The sequence below is a fragment of the Entelurus aequoreus genome, linkage group LG08 (assembly GCF_033978785.1).
Source record: "Entelurus aequoreus isolate RoL-2023_Sb linkage group LG08, RoL_Eaeq_v1.1, whole genome shotgun sequence".
NCBI classification, from domain to species: Eukaryota; Metazoa; Chordata; class Actinopteri; order Syngnathiformes; family Syngnathidae; genus Entelurus; species Entelurus aequoreus.
Genome location: NC_084738.1, coordinates 63,780,962 through 63,808,706, shown reverse-complemented (window position 1 = coordinate 63,808,706; position 27,745 = coordinate 63,780,962). Strand labels below are relative to the sequence as shown.

Below are 27,745 nucleotides of genomic sequence, written 5' to 3'. Positions count from 1 at the left end.
CATTTGTGGGGTCAATTAAACGCTCAAAATGGCCAGAAAAAGAGAACTTTCATCTGAAACTCGACAGTCTATTCTTGTTCTTAGAAATGAAGGCTCAAACACAAAATTGTTTGGGTGACCCCAAACTTTTGAACGGTAGTATATATATATATATATATATATATATATATATATATATATATATATATATATATATATATATATATATATATATATATATATATACATACACACACACACTCACACTCATACACCCATATATATATATAGATACACACACACACACACACACACACACACACACACACACACACACACACACACACACACACACACACACACACACACACACACACACACACACACACACACACACACACACACACACACACACACACTCTCTCTCTCTCTCTGAATGTAACAGAACTACAGCGTGCGTCACACATGCAGTGTTAAAAAAATAAAAATAAATAAAAGCAGAAGTGTAGTAGAAATGGCCTCCTGCAACACATTGGGAGGTGGAGGAGTAAGGAGGAGGAAGTGGAGTAAGAGGAGTAAAGGGAGGAGGAGTAAAAGGAGGAGGAGTAAGAGTAAAAGGTGGAGTATAGGGAGGAGGAGTAAAAGGAGGAGGACTAAGAGTAAAAGGTGGAGTATAGGGAGGAGGAGTAAAAGGAGGAGGACTAAGAGTAAAAGGTGGAGTATAGGGAGGAGGAGTAAAAGGAGCAAAGGGTGGAGCCTTCATCCGCCCTGAAGAAGAAGTGTGTGCAGCAGTCACACTCACAGTCACAGTCAGTCGCAGGAAGTTCCTGCATGTCCACTCCACAGGTGACGTGACGTGACGTGACGTGACTTCATGTCCGCGCTGCGCCGAGTCCATCCCTCGGACCCCCAGCCAGCATCTAGCAGCAGACCATGAACAATATCACCACCACCACCACCAGCACCACCTCCACCGCGCCGCGGCTCATCTTCCAGCCGCCGACGATCCCGGCCGTCATGTTCATTTTCGGGGTGGTGGGCAACGTGACGGCCATCGTGGTGCTGCGCATCTCCCGCAAGGAGCAGAAGGAGACCACCTTCTACACGCTGGTGTGCGGCCTGGCCGTCACCGACCTGCTGGGCACGCTGCTGGCCAGCCCCGTCACCATCGCCACCTACGTGCGGGGCTCCTGGCCCGCCAGCGACACGCTGCTGTGCCAGTACTCGGGCTTCATCCTGCTCTTCTTCTTCCTGGTGCAGCTCAGCACGCTGTGCGCCATGTCGGTGGAGAGGTACCTGGCCATCAACCACGCCTACGTCTACAACAAGTACGTCAACCGGCGGCTGCCCGCCCTCGCCCTGCTCGCCATCTACGTCAGCGGCGCCGGCCTGTGCGCGCTGCCCGCCCTGGGCTTCGGCCGGGTGACGCTGCAGCGGCCGGGCACCTGGTGCTTCATCGACTGGCATGACAACCGCACGTCGGCGGCGGCGGCCTTCAACCTCATGTACGCCGGCGTCAACTCCGCCATCGTGCTGGCCACGCTGGCCTGCAACGTGCTGGTGTGCGGGGCCCTCATCCTCATGCACCGGCGCTTCGTGCGCCGCACCTCCCTGGGCAAGGGCCGGCTGCGGGTCTCCGAGGTGCCGCTGCGGCGCCGGCGCAGCCTCAGACGCATGGCCGGCGCAGAGATCCAGATGGTCATCTTGCTCATCGCCACCTCGGCGGTGGTCCTCATCTGCTCCATCCCCTTAGTGGTGAGTGGCGCGAACTTCCGGCCGGGTGTGGCGCACTCGCCGGCCGCTTCATTAGGAACACCGGAATACGCTTTATTGGCCAAATATCTTTAATAGTTTGACATCAATAGTAGACTGTGTCCCTTTTCTTTAATATTAACAAGAAATATTAACTAAAAACTTTTTGCATAACATTTTTTATTTATTAATAAAGGACCCTTAATTTGAACATTTTTTTGCAACAAAGAACTCTTTAAAATTGTTTTTTTTTAGTCTGTAACAGAACAAATTTTAAATCTTATCATTTGTCTACAAAACTGTGATAAGTACACCTCTGCGCAAACTTCCGGCCGGGATTGGCGCACTCGCCGGCCGCTTCATTAGGAACACCGGAATACGCTTTATTGGCCAAATATCTTTAATAGTTTGACATCAATAGTAGACTGTGCCCCTTTACTTTAATATTAACAAGAAATATTAACTAAAAACTTTTTGCATAACATTTTTTATTTATTAATAAAGACCCTTAATTTGAACATTTTACCGCAAACTTATCCCTTGCCCCTTCCTGTCTGTTACTGGATCGGGATAAAATGGCAAATTTCCCCTCAAATATTTACTATAAATCCTGTCATTTGTCTACAAAGTTGTAAAAAGTACACCTCTGCATAACATTGTGTCCTTATTAATGTAAAACAAAGATAAACTTGCAACAAAGAAGTCTTTAAAATTGTTGTTTTTTTAGTCTGTAACAGAACACATTTTAAATCTTATCATTTGTCTACAAAACTGTGATAAGTACACCTCTGCGCAAACTTCCGGCCGGGATTGGCGCACTCGCCGGCCGCTTCATTAGGAACACCGGAATACGCTTTATTGGCCAAATATCTTTAATAGTTTGACATCAATAGTAGACTGTGCCCCTTTTCTTTAATATTAACAAGAAATATTAACTAAAAACTTTTTGCATAACATTTTTTATTTATTAATAAAGACCCTTAATTTGAACATTTTACCGCAAACTTATCCCTTGCCCCTTCCTGTCTGTTACTGGATCGGAATAAAATGGCAAATTTCCCCTCAAATATTTACTATAAATCCTGTCATTTGTCTACAAAGTTGTAAAAAGTACACCTCTGCATAACATTGTGTCCTTATTAATGTAAAACAAAAATAAATAGATAAACTTGCAACAAAGAACTCTTTAAAATTGTTGTTTTTTTAGTCTGTAACAGAACACATTTTAAATCTTATCATTTGTCTACAAAACTGTGATAAGTACACCTCTGCGCAAACTTCCGGCCGGGATTGGCGCACTCGCCGGCCGCTTCATTAGGAACACCGGAATACGCTTTATTGGCCAAATATCTTTAATAGTTTGACATCAATAGTAGACTGTGCCCCTTTTCTCTAATATTAACAAGAAATATTAACTAAAAACTTTTTGCATAACATTTTTTATTTATTAATAAAGACCCTTAATTTGAACATTTTACCGCAAACTTATCCCTTGCCCCTTCCTGTCTGTTACTGGATCGGAATAAAATGGCAAATTTCCCCTCAAATATTTACTATAAATCCTGTCATTTGTCTACAAAGTTGTAAAAAGTACACCTCTGCATAACATTGTGTCCTTATTAATGTAAAACAAAAATAAATAGATAAACTTGCAACAAAGAACTCTTTAAAATTGTTTTTTTTTTTAGTCTGTAACAGAACAAATTTTAAATCTTATCATTTGTCTACAAAACTGTGATAAGTACACCTCTGCGCAAACTTCCGGCCGGGATTGGCGCACTCGCCGGCCGCTTCATTAGGAACACCGGAATACGCTTTATTGGCCAAATATCTTTAATAGTTTGACATCAATAGTAGACTGTGCCCCTTTTCTTTAATATTAACAATAAACATTAACTAAAAACTTTTTGCATATTTTTTGTTTTTTATTAATAAAGACCCTTAATTTGACATTTTTACCGCAAACTTATTCCTTGCCCTTTCCTGTCTGTTACTGGATCGGAATAAAATGGCAAATTTCCCCTCAAATATTTACTATATTTACTATAAATCATGTCATTTGTCTACAAAGTTGTAAAAAGTACACCTCTGCATAACATTGTGTCCTTATTAATGTAAAACAAAAATAAATAGATAAACTTGCAACAAAGAACTCTTTAAAATTGTTTTTTTTTTTAGTCTGTAACAGAACAAATTTTAAATCTTATCATTTGTCTACAAAACTGTGATAAGTACACCTCTGCGCAAACTTCCGGCCGGGATTGGCGCACTCGCCGGCCGCTTCATTAGGAACACCGGAATACGCTTTATTGGCCAAATATCTTTAATAGTTTGACATCAATAGTAGACTGTGCCCCTTTTCTTTAATATTAACAAGAAATATTAACTAAAAACTTTTTGCATAACATTTTTTATTTATTAATAAAGACCCTTAATTTGAACATTTTACCGCAAACTTATCCCTTGCCCTTTCCTGTCTGTTACTGGATTGGAATAAAATGGCAAATTTCCCCTCAAATATTTACTATAAATCCTGTCATTTGTCTACAAAGTTGTAATAAGTACACCTCTGCATAACATTGTGTCCTTATTAATGTAAAACAAAAATAAATAAATAAACTTGCAACAAAGAACTCTTTAAAAAATTTTTTTTTTTAGTCTGTAACAGAACAAATTTTAAATCTTATCATTTGTCTACAAAACTGTGATAAGTACACCTCTGCGCAAACTTCCGGCCGGGATTGGCGCACTCGCCGGCCGCTTCATTAGGAACACTGGAATACGCTTTATTGGCCAAATATTTTTAATAGTTTGACACCAATAGTAGACTGTGCTCTCTTTCTTTAATATAAACAATAAACATTAACTAAATACTTTTTGCATAATTTTTGTTTTTTATTAATAAAGACCCTTAATTTGAAATTTTTACCGCAAACTTAGTCCTTGCCCTTTCCTGTCTGTTACTGGATCGGAATAAAATGGCAAATTTCCCCTCAAATATTTACTATATTTACTATAAATCCTGTCATTTGTCTACAAAGTTGTAAAAAGTACACCTCTGCATAACATTGTGTCCTTATTAATGTAAAACAAAAATAAATAGATAAACTTGCAACAAAGAACTCTTTAAAATTGTTTTTTTTTTTAGTCTGTAACAGAACAAATTTTAAATCTTATCATTTGTCTACAAAACTGTGATAAGTACACCTCTGCGCAAACTTCCGGCCGGGATTGGCGCACTCGCCGGCCGCTTCATTAGGAACACCGGAATACGCTTTATTGGCCAAATATCTTTAATAGTTTGACATCAATAGTAGACTGTGCCCCTTTTCTTTAATATCAACAAGAAATATTAACTAAAAACTTTTTGCATAACATTTTTTTATTTATTAATAAAGACCCTTAATTTGAACATTTTACCGCAAACTTATCCCTTGCCCCTTCCTGTCTGTTACTGGATCGGAATAAAATGGCAAATTTCCCCTCAAATATTTACTATAAATCCTGTCATTTGTCTACAAAGTTGTAAAAAGTACACCTCTGCATAACATTGTGTCCTTATTAATGTAAAACAAAGATAAACTTGCAACAAAGAACTCTTTAAAATTGTTGTTTTTTTAGTCTGTAACAGAACACATTTTAAATCTTATCATTTGTCTACAAAACTGTGATAAGTACACCTCTGCGCAAACTTCCGGCCGGGATTGGCGCACTCACCGGCCGCTTCATTAGGAACACTGGAATACGCTTTATTGGCCAAATATCTTTAATAGTTTGACATCAATAGTAGACTGTGCCCCTTTTCTTTAATATTAACTAAAAACTTTTTGCATAACATTTTTTATTTATTAATAAAGACCCTTAATTTGAACATTTTACCGCAAACTTATCCCCTGCCCCTTCCTGTCTGTTACTGGATCGGAATAAAATGGCAAATTTCCCCTCAAATATTTACTATAAATCCTGTCATTTGTCTACAAAGTTGTAAAAAGTACACCTCTGCATAACATTGTGTCCTTATTAATGTAAAACAAAAATAAATAGATAAACTTGCAACAAAGAACTCTTTAAAATTGTTTTTTTTTAGTCTGTAGCAGAACAAATTTTAAATCTTATCATTTGTCTACAAAACTGTGATAAGTACACCTCTGCGCAAACTTCCGGCCGGGATTGGCGCACTCGCCGGCCGCTTCATTAGGAACACTGGAATACGCTTTATTGGCCAAATATTTTTAATAGTTTGACACCAATAGTAGACTGTGCTCTCTTTCTTTAATATAAACAATAAACATTAACTAAAAACTTTTTGCATAATTTTTGTTTATTAATAAAGACCCTTAATTTGAAATTTTTACCGCAAACTTATCCCTTGCCCTTTCCTGTCTGTTACTGGATCGGAATAAAATGGCAAATTTCCCCTCAAATATTTACTATAAATCCTGTCATTTGTCTACAAAGTTGTAATAAGTACACCTCTGCATAACATTGTGTCCTTATTAACATACAACAAAAATACATAGATAAACTTGCAACAAATAACTCTTTAAACATTGTTTTTTTTAGTCTGTAACAGAACAAAATTTAAATCCTATCATTTGTCTACAAAATTGTGATAAGTACACCTCTGCGCAAACTTCCGGCCGGGATTGGCGCACTCATCGCCTGCTTCATTAGGAACATCGGAATCAGATTGATTTGTTTTAATAGTTTGACACCAATAGTAGACTGTGACCTTTTTCTTTAATATAAACAATAAATATTAACTAAAAACGTTTTGCATAACATTTTTTTTTATTACTAAAGACCCTTAATTTGACATTTTTACCGCAAACGTATTCCTTGCCCCTTTCCTGTCTGTTACTGGATCAGAATAAAATGGCAAATTTCTCTTCAAATATTTACTATAAATCCTGTCATTTGTCTACAAAGTTGTAATAAGTACACCTCTGCATAAAATTGTGTCCTTATTAACACTAAAACAAACAAGAAAAAAGAAAGAAATAGATAAACTTGCAACAAAGAACTCTTTAAAACATTTTTTTTAGTCTGTAACAGACAAAATATTTAAATCCTATCATTTGTCTACAAAATTGTAATAAGTACACCTCTGCATAACATTGTGTCCTTATTAACACAAAAACAAACAAGAAGAAAGAAAGAACTAGATAAACTTGCAACAAATAACTCTTTAAACAGTTTTTTTAGTCTGTAACAGAAAAATATTTAAATCCTTTTTTAAAATTATAAAACATATTTTAACAGACTTGAACCATTTGATGCTAAAAAAATTAAATAACTCAATTAATTCTGATTAATCAGCAATAATAAAACATTTTGTGCCCCGCTCCCACTCACCGCCGTGACTATGAATCGTATCTTTTGCCTAAATAATTGTGATAAGTACACCTCTGCATAACATTGTGTTTTTTAGTCTGTAACAGAAAAATATTTAAATTATTTTTTCAATTATAAAACATATTTTGACAGACTTGAACCATTTGATGCTGACAAATTTAATTTAAATAAACTCAATTAATTCTGCATTAATAAGCAAGAATAAAACATTCGTATCATTTGTCTACAAAATTGTGATAAGTACGCCTCTGCATAACATTGTGTCCTTATTAACACAAAAACAAACAAGAAAAAAAGAAAGAAATAGATAAACTTGCAACAAAGAACTCTTTAAACATTGTTTTTTAGTCTCTTACAGAAAAATATTGAAATCCTTTTTTAAATTATAAAACATATTTTGACAGACTTGAACCATTTGATGCTAAAAAATTCAATTTAAATAAACTCAATTAATTCTGATTAATCAGCAAGAATAAAAAAATTCGTACCCCCCCCCATTCACCACTGTGACTATGACTCGTATATTTTGCCTAAAAAATTGTGATAAGTACGCCTCTGCATAACATTGTGTTTTTTTTAGTCTGTAACAGAAAAATATTTAAATCCTTTTTTAAATTATAATACATATTTTGACAGACTTGAACCATTTGATGCTGAAAAATTAAATGAATAAACTCAATAAATAACAATACATTCTGATTAATCAACAAGAAGAAAACATTTTGTGACTATAAATCGTATCATTTGTCTACAAAATTGTGATGAGTACGCTTCTGCATAAAATTGTGTCGTTATTAACACTAAAACAAACAAGAAAAAAGAAAGAAATAGATAAACTTGCAAGAACTCTTTAAAACATTGTTATTTTTAGTCTGTTACAGAAAAATATTTAAATCCTATCATTTGTCTACAAAATTGTAATAAGTACACCTCTGCATGACATCGTGTCCTTATTAACACAAAAACAAACAAGAAAAAATAAGTAAATAGATAAACTTGCAACAAAGAACTCTTTAAACATTGTTTTTTTAATCTGTAACAGAAAAATACTAAACATTTTTTTAATTATAAAATATATTTTGACAGACTTGAAGCATTTGATGCCGGAAAATTTAATCAAATAAACTCAATAAATAACAAATTCTGATTAATCAGCAAGAAGAAAACATTTCGTGCCCCCCCCCCGCCCCACCACTCACCACCGTGACTATAAATCCTGTAATTTGTCTACAAAATTGTGATAAGTACGCCTCTGCATAACATTGTGTCCTTATCAACATGAAAACACACAAGAAAAAAAGAAAGAAATAGATAAACTTGCAACAAAGAACTCTTTAAACATTGTTTTTTTTAGTCTTTAACAGAAACATCAATCCTTCTTTAAATTATAAAACATATTTTGACACACTTGAACCATTTGATGCTGAAAAATTTAAATTAACCTCAATAATAACAATACATTCTGATTAATCAGCAACATTAACTCAATTCCACAATACATAAATCTTCTTTTATTTCATTTTATGTATCATTTAACTTACAAAAAAAAAAGGAATAAACTGTTTTTTTTAATCAAAATGAGGAAGTCCGAATGAATGGCTACAGTGAGCACGCGTTGTAGTGCATGATGTAATGCAATTACCGGGTTCAAACCCAGTTGTGTCAGGATGTTTTTATTTTGTTAGGGAGAAAAAAAAAGACACCTGAAAACATCCATCCATCCATTTCCTACCGCTAGTCCCTCTCGGGGTCGTACGTTTTCGAACAATTTCTTCCTCTTGAATTTGTTTTCGTACGAAACAAGCAGCAAATTAAAATCAAGTTTGATTTTTTTAAAAAAAGTATGACCTAAAAAATGAACCGAAGGTTTTGAAACAGCTCTCATGACGCATCCAAACAAGCATAATAATAAACCTACAGTTAAATAAGGTATTTGATAAGCTATGTTATCTTTGCATTCATTTAAGTCAGGGGTGTCCAAAGTGCGGCCCGGGGGCCATTTGCGGCCCGCAGGTAATATTTTAACGGCCCCGTGGCACATTCTAAAAATACGATTTAAAAAAATTGAAAACATAAAAAGTGGTATAAAACAGCAAACAGGTGACATATAACAATAAAATGTTTCTTTCTTTAAAAAATAATAATGAATCAAAATCAACGTCATTATGAATTATTGACCTATCCAAGGCTCCAATTACGGCACATTAAATATTCCACTTTGAGAAATTTTTTGGGGAAAATGTTCCATATTTTGTGTTTGCCATATAAAAAACTAAGCTGTTTTTTTTTTTAACAAGGGCCTAAAACGAATAAACAAAAAACATAAACAACAATAAAAGTTATAATTGACGGATGGATCTGAGGTTGATCTTGAGACTATTGTGTTAAAAGTAAAACAAAAATGTATGATTTATTGTTTTAATACTTTACTGAGCAGTACCCTTTTGGATCCCCAATAATATTAGTGGGCCTTTTTTTTTTTTTTTTTTAAGTGTCATTGCTCAAAAAATAATAATGAATCAATGTTGTTATGAGTTATGCTATGAGCTCCAATTATTATATAATCTCAAATATTCCACTTTAAAATGTTATTGGGGGAAAATATTGCATATTTTGTGCTTTTTCCATAAAAAAACAGGGTTTTCTTTGACAAAAAGAGCATACAGCGTAAATCTTCAAAAAAAAAAACCGTTATATTGGCAGATAGACCTAATGTTGATCTGGAGATTTAAACCTTGGATAACAATAATAATACTAAATAATGACACATTTTAAATATTTTTTTTACCTAAACCCTTTGGGGTCCCCAGGATCAAGTCTGAGTGGAGGCCTAAATGTATATTTTTTATACATATATTGTATTGGTTTTTAACATAAAATACATCAAAATGGGCCCCGCTTGCTTTGATATTTCAGTGTGCGGCCCTCAGTGGAAAAAGTTTGGACACCCCTGATTTAAGTTAAAGTTAAAGTACCACTGATAGTCACACACACACACCAGGTGTGGTGAAATTATCCTCTGCATTTGACCCAGCTCCTTGTTCACCCCCCTAGGGGAGCAGTGAGCAGTGAGTGTCGGGTCCCTTTAGCCGGTGTACCTAATATTGTGTCCAGCGACCTGACAAAAGTGTTCTTCACTTTCGACGTTTGCTCCTGAAGTGTTTGTCCAATGACCCGCATAAACTCCTGCACCTCCGAGGGGAGGGGCGCGGGGGGTCAAAGGTTACCAACGTCATGACCTGCGTGACTTCTATAGAACGTGTTTGTGTTTCTTTTTAAAAAAAAAAAAAAAAAAAGGGAACCGGGGGAAACCTTAATGTCCTCGTGTTGTTTGAAAGGGAAGTGCTTTTCTTGGCCGAGTGCCAGGTCCTCCCTGCGGACGGACGCAAGTTTCATTAGGCAAAGTTTCCCTTTGGACGCACGCCACTCACGTCCACCGCGTGAGAATATGTCCGACTATCCTTGTTATGTCCTTGTGGGGTACACAAGCTCTTTCTTTTGGCAGACTTCTTTCTATGTGACACAAAAAGGCCAAAGGCAACATTAGATTTGTGGTTTTTCTTAATCTGGTTGTCCACTTTAAAAAATAGTGCAAGGTAGAGATGTCCGATTATAGCTTTTTTGCCGATATCCGACTCTTAATTACCGATTCCGATATCAACCGATACCGATATATACAGTCGTGGGATTAACACATTATTATGCCTAATTTTGTTGTGATGCCCCGCTGGATGCATTAAACCAGTGGTCCCCAACCTTTTTGTAGCTGCGGACCGGTCAACGCTTGAAAAGTTGCCCCAAGGAACAAGAATTAAAAAAAAAAAAAAAAAAAAAAAAAAAAAAATGTTGTTTTGTTTTTTTCATAAAGAATTACAATCATGTGTGCTTATATGTATCCCTGCAGACTGTATTGATCTATATTGATATATAATGTATATATTGTGGTTTTTATGTTGATTTAATAATTTTTTTTTTTTTTTTTAATTTCTTGTGCGGCCCGGAACCAATCGGTCCACTGCATTAAACAATGTAACAAGGTTTTCCAAAATAAATCAACTCAAAAAATGCCAACATGGCACTGCCATATTTATTATTGAAGTCACAAAGGAAGCGGGGGGTGGGAGGGGGGGTGTATATTGTAGCGTCCCGGAGGAGTTAGTGCTGCAAGGGGTTCCGGGTATTTGTTCTGTTGTGTCCGTGTTGTGTTACGGTGCGGATGTTCTCCCGAAATGTGTTTGTCATTCTTGTTTGGTGTGGGTTCACAGTGTGGCGCATAGTTGTTTATACGGCCGCCCTCAGTGTGACCTGTATGGCTGTTGACCAATTATGCCTTGCATTCACTTGTGTGTGTAAAAAGCCGTAGATATTATGTGATTATTATGTGCCTTTAAGGTTTATTGGCGCTCTGTACTTCTCCCTACGTCCGTGTACCACTCCGTACAGCGGCGTTTTAAAAAGTCGTAAATTTTACATTTTGAAACCAATACCGATTATTTCCGATATTACATTTTAAAGCATTTATCGGCCCATAATATCGGCAGTCCAATATTATCAAACATCTCTACCGTGAACGTATTAGTCGGAATGAGACGGGCTAACAGACTACTATCAGTTAGTTGGCGAAATAACTCAAAAAGGTAAAGGTAAAATATTCATGAAACTTGCAGGAAATGTCAGAAATGGGATTGCGTAAACGTAGAACCCCAAGAAAGGCTGACATATAATTATGCTTTGAATTAATCTTTTATGTGAGTACTATCCTTAATACAAATAATAATGAACACCGTATTTTTCGGACTACAAGGCGCACTTAAAATACTTTCATTTCCTCAAAACTCGACAGTGCGCCTTATAACCCGGTGTGCCTAATGTACGGAATAATTCTGGTTGTTCTTACCGACCTCGAGGCAAATTTATTTGGTACATGGTGAAATGACAAGTGTGACCAGTAGATGGCAGTCACACATAAGAGATATGTGTACACTTCAATATGACTCAAGTAAACAACACCCAAATTGTACATGTTCCATTGAAAATATAGAACATTACACACGGCGCTCAAAAATCTGTCAAAATGTTTTAGTACGACTTTGGTAAGCTACGAAGCCGCACCGCTTGATGGATTGTACTGTGTTTCAACATAGGAGTATTATTATGGTGTGTGTATAAGGTAAGACATATTATCTGGCATTTTGTTTCGCCATATTATGCAAAAGCAACTTTTCTGACCTTCTGGTACCTGCTGATCTGTTATTTGGGATCTGCATAAGTCCTGAAAATTTGCGCGTGTCCGCCTTTGTAGTCCGTACTGACACCGTAGTCGATAAGCTTTGTCTTGTTCTCTGGGACGTTCATCCTCCGCTGTTGGTATTTCTAATATAAAGTAGTGTAAAGTTCTTACTTATATCTGTCAGTAAACTCGCCATGAAAGCGCTAAAACATACCGGTGTAGTGAGTTTACATTATTCACCCAAGGAACTTTAGTTATTAGAGAGTTCGGGTCGGACGGTTTTTCGCGGTTGTTTCCGGATGAGGAGATGCTGCTCCGTTATTGATCGAAGTAAAGTCTGAATGTCATTAAAACAGTTAGCGCCATCTTTTGACACTTCTTCCACACCCGTCCTTGCACGCTACACCGCTACAACAAAGATGACGGGGAGAAGACGCTGCCGAAGGTCCATCCATCCATCTTCAACCGCTTATCCGGAATCGGGTCGCGGGGACAGCAGCTCCAGCAAAGACCCCCAGACTTCCCTCTCCAGAGCAACATTTGCGACTTCCTCCTGGGGAATCCCGAAGCGTTCCCAGGCCAGAGAGGAGATGTAATCCCCCCATCTGGTCCTTGGCCTGCCGGGGGGCCTCCTCCCAGTGGGACGTGCAACAAGGACCTCCCTAGGGAGACGCTCGTGAGGCATCCGCACGAGATGCCCGAACCACCTAAGCTGGCTCCTTTCCAAGCGAAGGAGCAGCGGCTCTACTCCGAGTCTCTCTCGGGTGACTGCACTTCTCACCCTATATCTAAGGGAGATGCCAGCCACCCTTCTGAGGAAACTCATTTCGGCCGCTTGTATCCGCGATCTTATTCTTTCGGTCATTACCCACACTTCATGACCATAGGTGAGAGTAGGAATGTAGATAGCTCGGTAGACCGAGAGCTTTGCCTTCTGACTCAGCTCCCGTTTCGTCACAACAGTGCGGCAGAGAGACTGCAATACTGCCCCAGCTGCTCCGATTCTCCGGCTGATTTCCTTCTCCATCTTTCCCTCACTCGTGAACAAGACCCCGAGATACTTAAACTCCTCCACCTGGGACAGAGTCCTGTCCCCTACCCGGACTGTACAAACCATCGGTTTCCTGCTGAGAACCATGGCCTCAGATTTGGAGATGCTGATCCTCATTCCAGCCGCTGAACACTCGGCTGCGAACCGATCCAGTGAGAGCTGAAGGTCACGAACCGAAGGTGCCATCAGGACCACATCATCTGCAAACAGCAGTGACGCAACCTTTAGCCCCCCGAGACGTATACCCTCTCCGCCATGGCCACGACTCCGCCTAGAAATCCTGTCCATGAAAATCACAAACAGGATAGGTGACAGAGCGCAGCCCTGGCGGAGACCAACCCCCACTGGAAACGGATCCGACTTACATCCAAGCACCCGGACACAACTCTCGCTTTGGTTGTACAGAGATTGGATGGCCCTCAGCAGGGTTCCCCTCACTCCGTACTCCCTCAGCACCTCCCACAAGATCTCCCGAGGGACGCGGTCATACGCCTTCTCCAAATCCACAAAACACATGTAGACTGGATAGGCATACTCCCAGGCCCTCTCCAGGATTCCCGCAAGCGTAAAGAGTTGGTCAGTTGTTCCACGACCAGGACGGAATCCACATTGCTCCTCTTGAATCTGAGGTTCGACTATCGGCCGGACCCTCCTTTCCAGTACCTTGGCGTAAACTTTCCCAGGGAGGCTGAGTAGTGTGATACCCCTGTAATTAGCACACACCCTCTGGTCCCCCTTTTTGAAAAGGGGAACCACCACCCCAGTCTGCCACTCCCTCGGCACTGTCCCAGACTTCCACGCAATGTTGAAAAGGCGTATCAACCAAGACAGCCCATCAACACCCAGAGCCTTCAGCATTTCTGGACGGATCTCGTCAACCCCCGGAGCTTTGCCACTGTGGAGTTGTCTAACTACCTCAGTGACTTCACCCCGAGAGATCGACGTCGATCCCCCATCATCCTCAGGCCCTGCTCCTATCAGGGAGGGTGTGTCTGATGTATTTGGGTTCAGGAGTTCCTCAAAGTGCTCTTTCCAACGCCCTACGACTTCCTCACTTGAAGTCAGCAAAGTCCCATCCTTGCCGTACACAGCTTGGATGGTTCCCTGCTTCCCCCTCCTGAGGTGCCGTATGGTCTTCCAGAACAGCTTTGGTGCCGCCCGATAGTCCTTCTCCATGGATTCCCCGAACTGCTCCCACACCCTCTGCTTAGCCTCGTCCACAGCCACGGCCGCTGCCCTTCGGGCCCGTCGGTACCTTGCAACTGCCTCCGGAGTCCCCTGGGATAACATACCCCGGTAGGACTCCTTCTTCAGTCGGACGGCTTCCCTGACCACCACTGTCCACCAGGGTGTTCGAGGGTTACCGCCCCTTGAGGCACCTAAGACCTTCTGGCCACAGCTCGCAGCTGCAGCTTTAGCAATAGAGGCTTTGAACACTGCCCATTCCTGTTCAATGTCCCCAACCTCCACAGGGATGGCAGAGAAGTCCCGCCGGAGGTGAGAGTTGAAGTCCTTCCGGACAGAGGACTCCTCCAAACGTTCCCAGTTCACCCGCACTACACGCTTGGGTTTGCCAGGTCTGTCCAGAGGTTTCCCCCGCCATCTAACCCAACTCACCACCAGATGGTGATCAGTTGACAGTTCAGCCCCTCTCTTCACCCGAGTGTCCAAAACATACGGCCTCAGATCAGCTGATACGATTACAAAATCGATCATTGATCTTTGGCCTAGGGTGCTCTGGTACCAGGTACACCTATGAGCATCCTTATGCTTGAACATGGTGTTTGTTATCGCAAGTCCGTGACTAGCACAGAAGTCCAATAACAATCCACCACTCAGGTTCAGATCAGGGAGACCGTTCCTCCCAATCACGCCAGTCCAAGTATCACTGTCATTGCCCACGTGCGCGTTGAAGTCCCCCAGCAAGACTATGGAATCCCCTGCCGGTGCCCCATACAGGACCCCATGCAAGGTATCCAAGAAGGCTGAATACTCTGAACTCCTGTTTGGTGCGTATGCACAAACAACAGTCAGAGTTTTCCCCCCTCCAACCCTAAGGCGAAGGGAGGCGACCCTCTTGTCCACTGGGGTGAACTCCAACGTACAGGCACTCAGCCGGGGACTCGTGAGTATCCCCACACCCGCCTGTGCCCTCACGCCCTGAGCAACACCAGAAGTGAACAAGGTCCATCCCTTGTCCAGGAGTGTGGTTTCAGAGCCCTTGCTATGCGTAGAGGTAAGCCCCACCAGATCCAACCGGTAGCGCTCCACCTCTCGCACCAGCTCAGGCTCCTTCCCCACCAGCGTAGAGACGTTCCACGTCCCGAAAGTCAGCCTCTGCTGCCCCGAATTGGTCCGTCTGGAGCCTCCACTTTCACTGCCATCCACTTGGCAGCGCACCCGACCCCACTGGTTCCGACCGCGGGTGGTGGGCCCACGTGGCAGAGAAGATGGTGTGTCCACGTAGCTTCTTCGGGCTGTGCCCGGCCGGGCTCCGTGGCAAGCCCGGCCACCAGGCGCTCGCTGACGAGCCCTACCTCCGGGCCTAGCTCCGGAGGAGGGCCCCGGGCTTCCTCCGGGCCGGGTAACGCATCCTCTTATAGTATAGTTCATGGGGGGTATCGTAACCCTGATGGGGGGGGCATTCGGGTACTACACCTTGCCCAAGGGTGACCCGGAACTATGTAAGGCAGGGGCGTTCAACTCCCTGAGGCTTAATACAAGCCCACATACCTGCCGAAGGTGAGCCACGTAAATAAGACCGCCCACAAAACGGCGCATCCGGAAGCGACTGTCAGAAAGCGGCTTGAAGATGGACTGTAAAATATAAACTATGCAACATTTTGACCAAAGAACCACCATTACATGTTATGTATACCACAAGGAAGTCTTTTACATTTAGAAAAAAATGATAATAATCTGACCCCTTTAATGCGCCCTTTTGTATGAAAATAGACCTGACTAGACCTGCTCATAGGCTGTGCGCCCTATTGTCCAAAAAATACGGTAATAATTAATATCAGGAATGGATACCGTTCACATTCGAACAGATACGTTACAAATTTCCCAGTACCTGGGAATCGATACCAGTACTCATAGGTACCAATTTTCGGCACTTTTGTATGTGTTTATGAATATTGTTTTTGATATTAATATCTATTTATTTATTCCAACTTTAAGAAATGAGCCGATTATTATCTCTGCTGTCCAGTTGTTATATCTTGTTTTATTATCACATTTCTGAGTCAATTACAGTCGCAAGCCGCGTTTCATAGCAGCAGTCGACCTCCAGGGCCCCAACTCCCCGCCCCTCTGTTGCGAGTTGTCGTGATTAAATGTAACGTGTTTATGTGTGCATTGCATGGACGTTTTTTCCCACTCCAGACTAGGCCCCCTTAGGAGCCCAGTCTCGATTGTATTTTTTTTACTGATCTTCTTCCCCAGCGTTTTACCTTTTTTCTTATCTTTTACGGGGCGCCTTTTGGCGACCCATCAGCGTTCCTGTTCTGTAACCATGCACACTGTTTGTTTGTCTAATCTTGAACGGGTTTGTGCTGAAAACATAGTTTCTTTGTACTTGTGCAATGACAATAGAGTCCTATCCTAAGTCCAAGACGTTTGTTGGCAGTGGTGTAAAGTTTATGGTGTTTTTTGTTGCGACCTAAAACGTGTTAACACAGTAAGTATTGTACTTTTTATGCATCAGCTGTTTGTAACGTATATCTTAGTTGTAGTTTTCATGAACAAATTTGGAGGTGTTGAAATCGTATTGTAAAATCGCAAATGTCAACAGCAAAGCCAATCTTAGGGCATTCAATCGATCGCAACTGGACTGTTTGGTTTGTTTCGGAAGACGTTTCTTTCGCCTCTCATCGGAGTAGGCTTCTTCAGTTCGTGCTCATAGACTTAGATTGTTCAGATCTAGTCTCGTTTCCAAGACAAAGCAAACAGTCCAGTTGCGATCGATTGAATGCCCTGAGATTACAAAGGCCTGGATGAATGAGAACATTCATAGACCGCAAAGCCAATGTATATTAGCATCAAGCTAGCATATTTTTGGAAAAAGTGGAGCCTTATTTTAATGAAGTCTGAATGTTTTTTTGAGTCATCGCGTGGACATCGGGGGCGGTACCTCTGGATTGGCAGACCGGGGTGGTGGTTCCTCTCTTTAAGAAGGGGAACCGGAGGGTGTGTTCTAACTATCGTGGGATCACACTCCTCAGCCTTCCCGGTAAGGTCTATTCAGGTGTGCTGGAGAGGAGGCTACGCCGGATAGTCGAACCTCGGATTCAGGAGGAACAGTGTGGTTTTCGTCCTGGTCGTGGAACTATGGACCAGCTCTATACTCTCGGCAGGGTCCTTGAGGGTGCATGGGAGTTTGCCCAACCAGTCTACATGTGTTTTGTGGACTTGGAGAAGGCATTCGACCGTGTCCCTCGGGAAGTCCTGTGGGGAGTGCTCAGAGAGTATGGGGTATCGGACTGTCTGATTGTGGCGGTCCGCTCCCTGTATGATCAGTGCCAGAGTTTGGTCCGCATTGCCGGCAGTAAGTCGGACACGTTTCCAGTGAGGGTTGGACTCCACCAAGGCTGTCCTTTGTCACAGATTCTGTTCATAACTTTTATGGACAGAATTTCTAGGCGCAGTCATGGCGTTGAGGGGATCTGGTTTGGTGGCTGCAGGATTAGGTCTCTGCTTTTTGCAGATGATGTGGTCCTGATGGCTTCATCTGGCCAGGATCTTCAGCTCTCGCTGGATCGGTTCGCAGCCGAGTGTGAAGCGACTGGGATGAGAATCAGCACCTCCAAGTCCGAGTACATGGTTCTCGCCCGGAAAAGGGTGGAGTGCCATCTCCGGGTTGCGGAGGAGACCCTGCCCCAAGTGGAGGAGTTCAAGTACCTCGGAGTCTTGTTCACAAGTGAGGGAAGAGTGGATCGTGAGATCGACAGGCGGATCGGTGCGGCGTCTTCAGTAATGCGGACGCTGTATCGATCCGTTGTGGTGAAGAAGGAGCTGAGCCGGAAGGCAAAGCTCTCAATTTACCGGTCGATCTACGTTCCCATCCTCACCTATGGTCATGAGCTTTGGGTTATGACCGAAAGGACAAGATCACGGGTACAAGCGGCCGAAATGAGTTTCCTCCGCCGGGTGGCGGGGCTCTCCCTTAGAGATAGGGTGAGAAGCTCTGCCATCCGGGGGGAGCTCAAAGTAAAGCCGCTGCTCCTCCACATGGAGAGGAGCCAGATGAGGTGGTTCGGGCATCTGGTCAGGATGCCACCCGAACGCCTCCCTAGGGAGGTGTTTAGGGCACGTCCGACCGGTAGGAGGCCACGGGGAAGACCCAGGACACATTGGGAAGACTATGTCTCCCGGCTGGCCTGGGAACGCCTCGGGATCACCCGGGAGGAGCTGGACGAAGTGGCTGAGGAGAGGGAAGTCTGGGCTTCCCTGCTTAAGCTGCTGCCCCCGCGACCCGACCTCGGATAAGCGGAAGAAGATGGATGGATGGAATGTCTTTGTTGGCATGGAGAATTGCAACATTATCTTCAGGTAGTTTGGCTGAGTGCTCGAGATGCAGTGACGTCACAGACAATCCAGGGTACCATAACATGGCACGGTTGGATTTTATGTGGATCCAGGACCTGTTCAAAACCATCCCTATTTAATATTCATGTTTCACACTTCAAAACATCAAATGTAGGATTTATGAGGTTGGTTTTTTTTAAACTGGGAAACCGAAAGCATGCCTTTCGGCACTTGATTTACGACGTCTTCACGTGAAACCATAACCTAATACGTTTAATACAGGGGTGTCCAAACTTTTTCCACTGAGGGCCGCACATTGAAAAATCAAAGCTAGCAGGGGCCATTTTGATATTTTTTTATTTTAAAAACCAATACAATATATGTATAAAAAATATACATTTAGGCTTCCACTCAGGCTTGATCCCGGGGACCCCAAAGGGTTTTGGTCCAAAAAATATAAAAAAAATGTGTCATTATTCAGTATTATTATTTGTGTTATTATTCAAGTTTTTAAATCTCTAGATCAACATTAGGTCTGTCAATATAACATTTTTCAAAGATGTAAATTGTATGCTCTTTTTGTCAAAGAAAACCCTTTTTTGAATGAAAAAAAACACAAAATATGCAATATTTTTACCCAATAAAATTTTTAAGTGGGATATTTGAGATTATATAATAATTGGAGCCTTAAAAAGGTCAATAACTCATAACAACATTGATTTGAATTCATTGTTATTTTTTGAGCAATGACACTTAAAAACTAATCACACTAAAATTGTAGGGGATCCAAAAGGGTCCTACTCATTAAAGCGTTAAAAAATAAATTATAACTATTTTTTTTTTTACTGTTTACTTTTAACACAATAATCTCGAGATCAACTTCAGATCTATCTGTCAATTATAAGTTTTATTGTTGTTTCTGTTTTTTGTTTGTTCGTTTTAGGCCCTTTAAAAAAAACAGCTCTTTTTTTACATGGCAAACACAAATTATGCAACTTTCTCCCCAAAAAATATCTCAAAATATTTAATGTGACGTAATTGGAGCCTTGAATAGGTCAATAATTCATAATGACATTGATTTTGATTCATTATTATTTTTTAAAGAAAGACACAGCATACATGGCAGCTTTGTGTGATTAGAGTAAACATTGCTACATTTTCTTGTTACATTTCACCTGTTTGCTCTTTAAATACCACTTTTAATGTTTTTTAATTTTTTTCAATCATATTTTTAAAATGTGCCGTGGGGCCGTTAAAAAATGACCTGCGGGCCGCAAATGGCCCCCGGGCCGCACTTTGGACACCCCTGGTTTAATAGTTTCTTGCGTGAAACGCGTATATGAAATGACAAAATAAGTGAAGTGAAGTGAATTATATTTATATAGCGCTTTTCTCTAGTGACTCAAAGCACTTTTACATGGTGAAACCCAATATCTAAGTTACATTTAAACCAGGAAAAAGTGTCTTGCCCGAGGACACAATCAAAAATATGTGATTCCTTAAAGCGGTGTTTTTCAACCTTTTTTGAGGCAAGGCACATTTTTTTGAGTCGAAAAAAATCCGGAGGCACACCACCAGCAGAAATCATTAAAAAAAACGAGTTGACAGTAAAGAGTCGTCGTCGCAATTGTTGGATATGACTTTAAACCATAACCTAGCGTGCATCAATGTAGCTCTTGTCTCAAAGTAGGTGTACTGTCACCACCTGTCACATCACCCCCTGACTTAATTGGACTTTTTTGCGGTTTTCCTGTGTTTAGTGTTTTAGTTCTTGTCTTGCGCTCCTATTTTGGTGGCTTTTTCTCTTTTTTCTGTCTTTTCCTGTAGCAGTTTCATGTCTTCCTTTGAGCGATATTTCCCGCATCTACTTTGTTTTAGCAATCAAGAATATTTCAGTGGTTTTTATTGGGGCTGTCCGATAATGGCTTCCGATATTGTCCAACTCTTTAATTACCGATACCGATATCGATATATACAGTTGTGGAATTAACACATTATTATGCCTAATTTGGACAACCAGGTATGGTGAAGATAAGGTCCTTTAAAAAAAAAGAAAATAAGATAAATAAATGAAAAACATTTTCTTGAATAAAAAAGAAGGTAAAACAATATAAAAACAGTTACATAGAAACTAGTAATTAATGAAAATGAGTACAATTAAGTGTTAAAGGTTAGTACTATTAGTGGACCAGCAGCACGCGCAATCATGTGTGCTTACGGACTGTATCCCTTGCAGACTGTATTGATATATATTGATATATAATGTAGGAACCAGAATATTAATAACAGAAAGAAACAACCCTTTTGGCCTGTACAAAATTGCGTCATCACAAAATTGCGTCATCACGTACGAGAAGCAGTTATTTCATGTGCGGATGCGGGGTGTGCATGAATTCCAACGGGGAGCACGTATCAAAGTAGGGACCGCCAAAAGGCTGTTTCTTAAATGAAACACACATTTATGCTCACCTCGTTTAAGCTCACAAAATGATTGATGACATCATTGACATGTCCTCGAGACTAACTCAGGGGTCAGCAAACCAAAATGTTGAAAGAGCCATATTGGACCAAAAATCTGTCTGGAGCCGCAAAAAATTAAAAGCCCTATATAAGTGTTATAATGAAGGCAACACATGGTGTAAGTGTCTATATTTGCTGTATTAGCCTACTATCAAAATGACTTTAAAAGTCTTATATAAGTGTTATAATGAAGGCAACACATGGTGTAAGTGTCTATATTAGCTATGTTAGCCTACTATCAAAATGACTTTAAAAGTCGTATATAAGTGTTATAATGAAGGCAACACATGGTGTAAGTGTCTATATTTGCTGTATTAGCCTACTATCAAAATGTCTTTAAAAGTCTTATATAAGTGTTATAATGAAGGCAACACATGGTATAAGTGTGTATATTAGCTATATTAACCTACTATCATAATGACTTTAAAAGTCTTATATAAGTGTTTAATGAAGGGAACACATGATGTAAGTGTCTATATTAGCTATGTTAGCCTACTATCAAAATGACCTGTAAAAGCCTTATATAAGTGTTTTAATGAAGGCAACACATGGTGTAAGTGTCTATATTTGCTGTATTAGCCTACTATCAAAATGTCTTTAAAAGCCTTATATAAGTGTTATAATGAAGGCAACACATGGTGTAAGTGTCTATATTAGCTATGTTAGTCTACTATCAAAATGACCTGTAAAAGCCTTATATGTGTTATAATGAAGGCAACACATGGTGTAAGTGTCTATATTTGCTGTATTAGCCTACTATCAAAATGTCTTTAAAAGTCTTACATAAGTGTTATAATGAAGGCAACACATGGTGTAAGTGTCTATATTAGCCTACTATCAAAATGTCTTTAAAAGTCTTATATGAGTGTTATAATGAAGGCAACACATGGTGTAAGTGTCTATATTAGCTATATTAGCCTACTATCAAAATGACTCTAAAAGTCTTATATAAGTGTTATAATGAAGGCAACACATGGTGTAAGTGTCTATATTAGCTAAGTTAGCCTACTATCAAAATGACCTGTAAAAGCCTTATATGTGTTATAATGAAGGCAACACATGGTGTAAGTGTCTATATTTGCTGTATTAGCCTACTATCAAAATGTCTTTAAAAGTCTTATATAAGTGTTATAATGAAGGCAACACATGGTGTGTCTATATTAGCCTACTATCAAAATGTCTTTAAAAGTCTTATATAAGTGTTATAATGAAGGCAACACATGGTGTAAGTGTCTATATTAGCTATATTAGCCTACTATCAAAATGACTCTAAAAGTCTTATATAAGTGTTATAATGAAGGCAACACATGGTGTAAGTGTCTATATTAGCTAAGTTAGCCTACTATCAAAATGACCTGTAAAAGCCTTATATGTGTTATAATGAAGGCAACACATGGTGTAAGTGTCTATATTTGCTGTATTAGCCTACTATCAAAATGTCTTTAAAAGTCTTACATAAGTGTTATAATGAAGGCAACACATGGTGTAAGTGTCTATATTAGCCTACTATCAAAATGTCTTTAAAAGTCTTATATAAGTGTTATAATGAAGGCAACACATGGTGTAAGTGTCTATATTAGCTATATTAGCCTACTATCAAAATGACTCTAAAAGTCTTATATGAGTGTTATAATGAAGGCAACACATGGTGTAAGTGTCTATATTAGCTAAGTTAGCCTACTATCAAAATTACCTGTAAAAGCCTTATATGTGTTATAATGAAGGCAACACATGGTGTAAGTGTCTATATTTGCTGTATTAGCCTACTATCAACATGACTTTAAAAGCCTTATATAAGTGTTATAATGAAGGCAACACATGGTGTGTCTATATTAGCTATATTAGCCTATTATCATAATGACTTTAAAAGTCTTATATAAGTGTTTAATGAAGGCAACACATGATGTAAGTGTCTATATTAGCTGTTAGCCTACTATCAAAATGACCTGTAAAAGCCTTATATAAGTGTTTTAATGAAGGCAACACATGGTGTAAGTGTCTATATTAGCTAAGTTAGCCTACTATCAAAATGACCTGTAAAAGCCTTATATGTGTTATAATGAAGGCAACACATGGTGTAAGTGTCTATATTTGCTGTATTAGCCTACTATCAAAATGTCTTTAAAAGTCTTATATAAGTGTTATAATGAAGGCAACACATGGTGTAAGTGTCTACATTAGCTATGTTAGCCTACTATCAAAATGACTTTAAAAGCCTTATATAAGTGTTATAATGGAGGCAACACATGGTGTAAGTGTCTATATTAGCCTACTATCAAAATGACTTTAAAAGTCTTATATAAGTGTTATAATGAAGGCAACACATGGTGTATGTGTCTATATTTGCTGTATTAGCCTACTATCAAAATGTCTTTAAAAGCCTTATATAAGTGTTATAATGAAGGCAACACATGGTGTAAGTGTCTATATTAGCTATGTTAGCCTACTATCAAAATGACCTGTAAAAGCCTTATATGTGTTATAATGAAGGCAACACATGGTGTAAGTGTCTATATTTGCTGTATTAGCCTACTATCAAAATGTCTTTAAAAGTCTTACATAAGTGTTATAATGAAGGCAACACATGGTGTAAGTGTCTATATTAGCCTACTATCAAAATGTCTTTAAAAGTCTTATATAAGTGTTATAATGAAGGCAACACATGGTGTAAGTGTCTATATTAGCTATATTAGCCTACTATCAAAATGACTCTAAAAGTCTTATATAAGTGTTATAATGAAGGCAACACATGGTGTAAGTGTCTATATTAGCTAAGTTAGCCTACTATCAAAATGACCTGTAAAAGCCTTATATGTGTTATAATGAAGGCAACACATGGTGTAAGTGTCTATATTTGCTGTATTAGCCTACTATCAAAATGTCTTTAAAAGTCTTATATAAGTGTTATAATGAAGGCAACACATGGTGTAAGTGTCTACATTAGCTATGTTAGCCTACTATCAAAATGGCTTTAAAAGCCTTATATAAGTGTTATAATGGAGGCAACACATGGTGTAAGTGTCTATATTAGCCTACTATCAAAATGACTTTAAAAGTCTTATATAAGTGTTATAATGAAGGCAACACATAGTGTAAGTGTCTACATTAGCTATGTTAGCCTACTATCAAAATGACTTTAAAAGCCTTATATAAGTGTTATAATGAAGGCAACACATGGTGAAGTGTCTATATTAGCTATATTAGCCTACTATCAAAATGACTTTAAAAGTCTTATACAAGTGTCATAATGAAGGCAACACATGATGTAAGTGTCTATATTAGCTATATTAGCCTACTATCAAAATGTCTTTAAAAGTCTTATATAAGTGTTATAATGAAGGCAACACATGGTGTAAGTGTCTATATTAGCCTACTATCAAAATGACTTTAAAAGTCTTATATAAGTGTTATAATGAAGGCAACACATGGTGTAAGTGTCTATATTAGCCTACTATAAAAATGACTTCAAAAGCCTTATATAAGTGTTGTAATGAAGGCAACACATGATGGAAGTGTCTATATTAGCTGTATTAGCCTACTATTAAAATGTCTTTAAAAGTCTTATATAAGTGTTATAATGAAGGCAACACATGGTGTAAGTGTCTATATTAGCCTACTATCAAAATGACTTTAAAAGACTTATATAAGTGTTGTAATGAAGGCAACACATGATGGAAGTGTCTATATTAGCTGTATTAGCCTACTATCAAAGGCTGACACAAATCTTCGTTGACAGAAATGTTGTATTTTAATTATTATTTTTGCAAATAAGAATCGAAAGGAGAACCGATAAAGAAAGGGATAGAAAGCAGAATCGGAATAGGAAAAATCTGATCAATTCCCATGCCTAGTCGACATTGTTCACTAATGTCCTACACGGGAAGCTCTTCAACCAGAGTTGTAGTGGCTCACTCTCAGAACAAACAGCCCTTAAGAGTTTTGGGGTAGAATTGCAAGTTACATGCTCAGTCCCTGTTGAAAAAAGCTATAACGGGATAAAGACTATACCGGGGGTCGGCAACCCGCGGCTCTAGAGCCGCATGCGGCTCTTTAGCGCCGCCCTAGTGGCTCTCTGGAGATTTTTCAAAAATGTATGAAGAATGGAAAAAGATGAGGGGAAAAAAATATATATTTTTTGTTTTAGAATGTTTTCTGAAGGAGGACAAACATGACACAAACCTCGCTAATTGTTATAAATCACACTGTTTATATTAAACATTCTTCACTGATTCAAGTATTTGGCGAGCGCCGTTTTGTCCTACTTATTTTGGCGGTCCTTGAACTCACCGTATAGTTTGTTTACATGCATAACTTTCTCCGACTTTCTAGGACGTGTTTTATGCCACTTCTTTTTCTGTCTCATTTTGTCCACCACACTTTTAACGTTGTGCATGAGTGCACAAAGGTGAGTTTTGTTGATGTTATTGACTTGTGTGGAGTGCTAATCAGACATATTTGGTCACTGCTTGACTGCAAGCTAATCGATGCTAACATGCTATTTAGGCTAGCGATGTGTACATTTATGCCTCATTTGTAGCTATATTTGAGGTCATTTAGTTTCCTTTAAGTCCTCTTAATTACATTTATATCTCATGACACATGTAATATGGCTTTTAATTTTTTGCGGCTCCAGACAGATTTGTTTTTGTATTTTTGGTCCAATATGGCTCCTTCAACATTTTGGGTTGCCGACCCCTGGACTATACTAATGTAGTCCCAATAATTGTCATTTTTTATCATACAACAGAACAGAAGTTCTCTCAAGACACTTCATGCATCGAGTAGGTGTACAACCAAGCTCCTCATGCGTGAAAGAAAACCAAAAGAAATTGGTAAAACAGGAAAAAAATAAGACGATGGTAGTACTGTACTTAGTGCCACCACATGAAATGTGTCCATAGCCAGCTGAGCGGGTACCGTTGAGTGGAAAAGTTACAAAGTTAAAGTACCACTGATAGTCACACACACTAGGTGTGGTGAAATGACCCTCTGCATTTGACCCATCCCCTTGTTCCACCGCCTGGGAGTTGAGGGAAACAGTGAGCAGAGGCGGTGGCCGCGCTCGGGAATCATTATGGTGATTTAACCAATTCCAACCCTTGATGCTGAGCGCCAAGCAAGGAGCTAATGGGTCCCATTTTTATAGTCTTTGGTATGACGACCGACCGATCTCAGGGCGGACGCTCTAACCACAAGGCCACTGAGCGGGTTAAAGGAGCCTAAAAAATAATTTAGAATAGAGATGTCCGGTAATATCGGACTGCCGATAATATCGGCCGATAAATGCTTTAAAATGTAATATCGGAAATTATCGGTATCGGTTTCAAAAAGTAAAATTGATGACTTTTTAAAACGCCGCTGTACGGACTGGTACACGGACGTAGGGAGAAGTACAGAGCAGTTGCGTCTCCCAGTCATACTTGCCAACCCTCCCGATTTTCCCGGGAGACTCCCGAATTTCAGTGCCCCTCCCGAAAATCCCCCGGGGCAACCATTCTCCCGAATTTCTCCCGATTTCCACCCAGACAACAATAATGGGGGCGTGCCTTAAAGGCACTGCCTTTGCGTGTCGGCCCAGTCTCATAATACCTACGGCTTTTTACACGCACAAGTGAATGCAAGGCATACTTGGTCAACAGCCATACAGGTCACACTGAGGGTAGCCGTATAAACAACTTTAACACTGTTACAAATATGCGCCACCCACCAAACAAGAATGACAAACACATTTCGGGAGAACATCCGCACCGTAACACAACATAAACACAACAGAACAAATACCCAGAACCACTTGCAGCACTAACTCTTCCGGGATACTACAATATACACCCCCCGCTACCACCAAACCCCGCCACTAAACTCCCGAATTCGGAGGTCTCAAGGTTGGCAAGTATGATCTCAGGGCGGACAATCTAACCCCAAAGCCACTGAGCAAGTTAAAGGAGCCTAAAAAGATTGTGAACATTCCTGTATATCTCTTCAATGATCCAGTATTAAAGTTTCTTTATCTTTCCTAGCTGAGGATCCTCCAGAACCAGCTGAAAAACCAAAAAGAGGAGTCTACGGGGCTGAACAAAGACCTCCTGGCCATCCGCATGGCCTCCATCAACCCCATCCTGGACCCGTGGGTCTACATCCTGCTCCGGAAGACCGTGGTTTCCACGCTGATGAAGAAGATTAAGTTTCTCTTCTGCAAAATGGGTGGTGGCCGGCGGGGGAGCAGCAGGCAATTTCGCTGCGCCGACGGACGCTTCTCCTCCTCGTCCATCGTGTCCCGAGACTCGCCGTCCCTGGTGTCGTGGGAACTGCGGGGGATGGGGTGCACCTCGCAG

The 27,745-nt window shown here is 40.1% G+C and overlaps 1 protein-coding gene across 1 annotated transcript in view; it reads left to right on the top strand.

The window, feature by feature from the left end:
- Positions 1 to 805: 805 nt before the first annotated feature.
- LOC133656140 (prostaglandin E2 receptor EP4 subtype-like) overlaps positions 806 to 27,745 on the top strand; it is a 27,674-nt gene continuing 734 nt past the window's right edge. Inside the window, exons 1-2 of the mRNA XM_062057024.1 lie at positions 806 to 1,734; positions 27,431 to 27,745. The exon at positions 27,431 to 27,745 is cut by the window's right edge and continues 734 nt beyond it. Of these exons, the coding sequence (XP_061913008.1) occupies positions 913 to 1,734; positions 27,431 to 27,745 (1,137 nt within the window). The 5' untranslated portion in view covers positions 806 to 912. The remainder of the gene's footprint in view (positions 1,735 to 27,430) is intronic.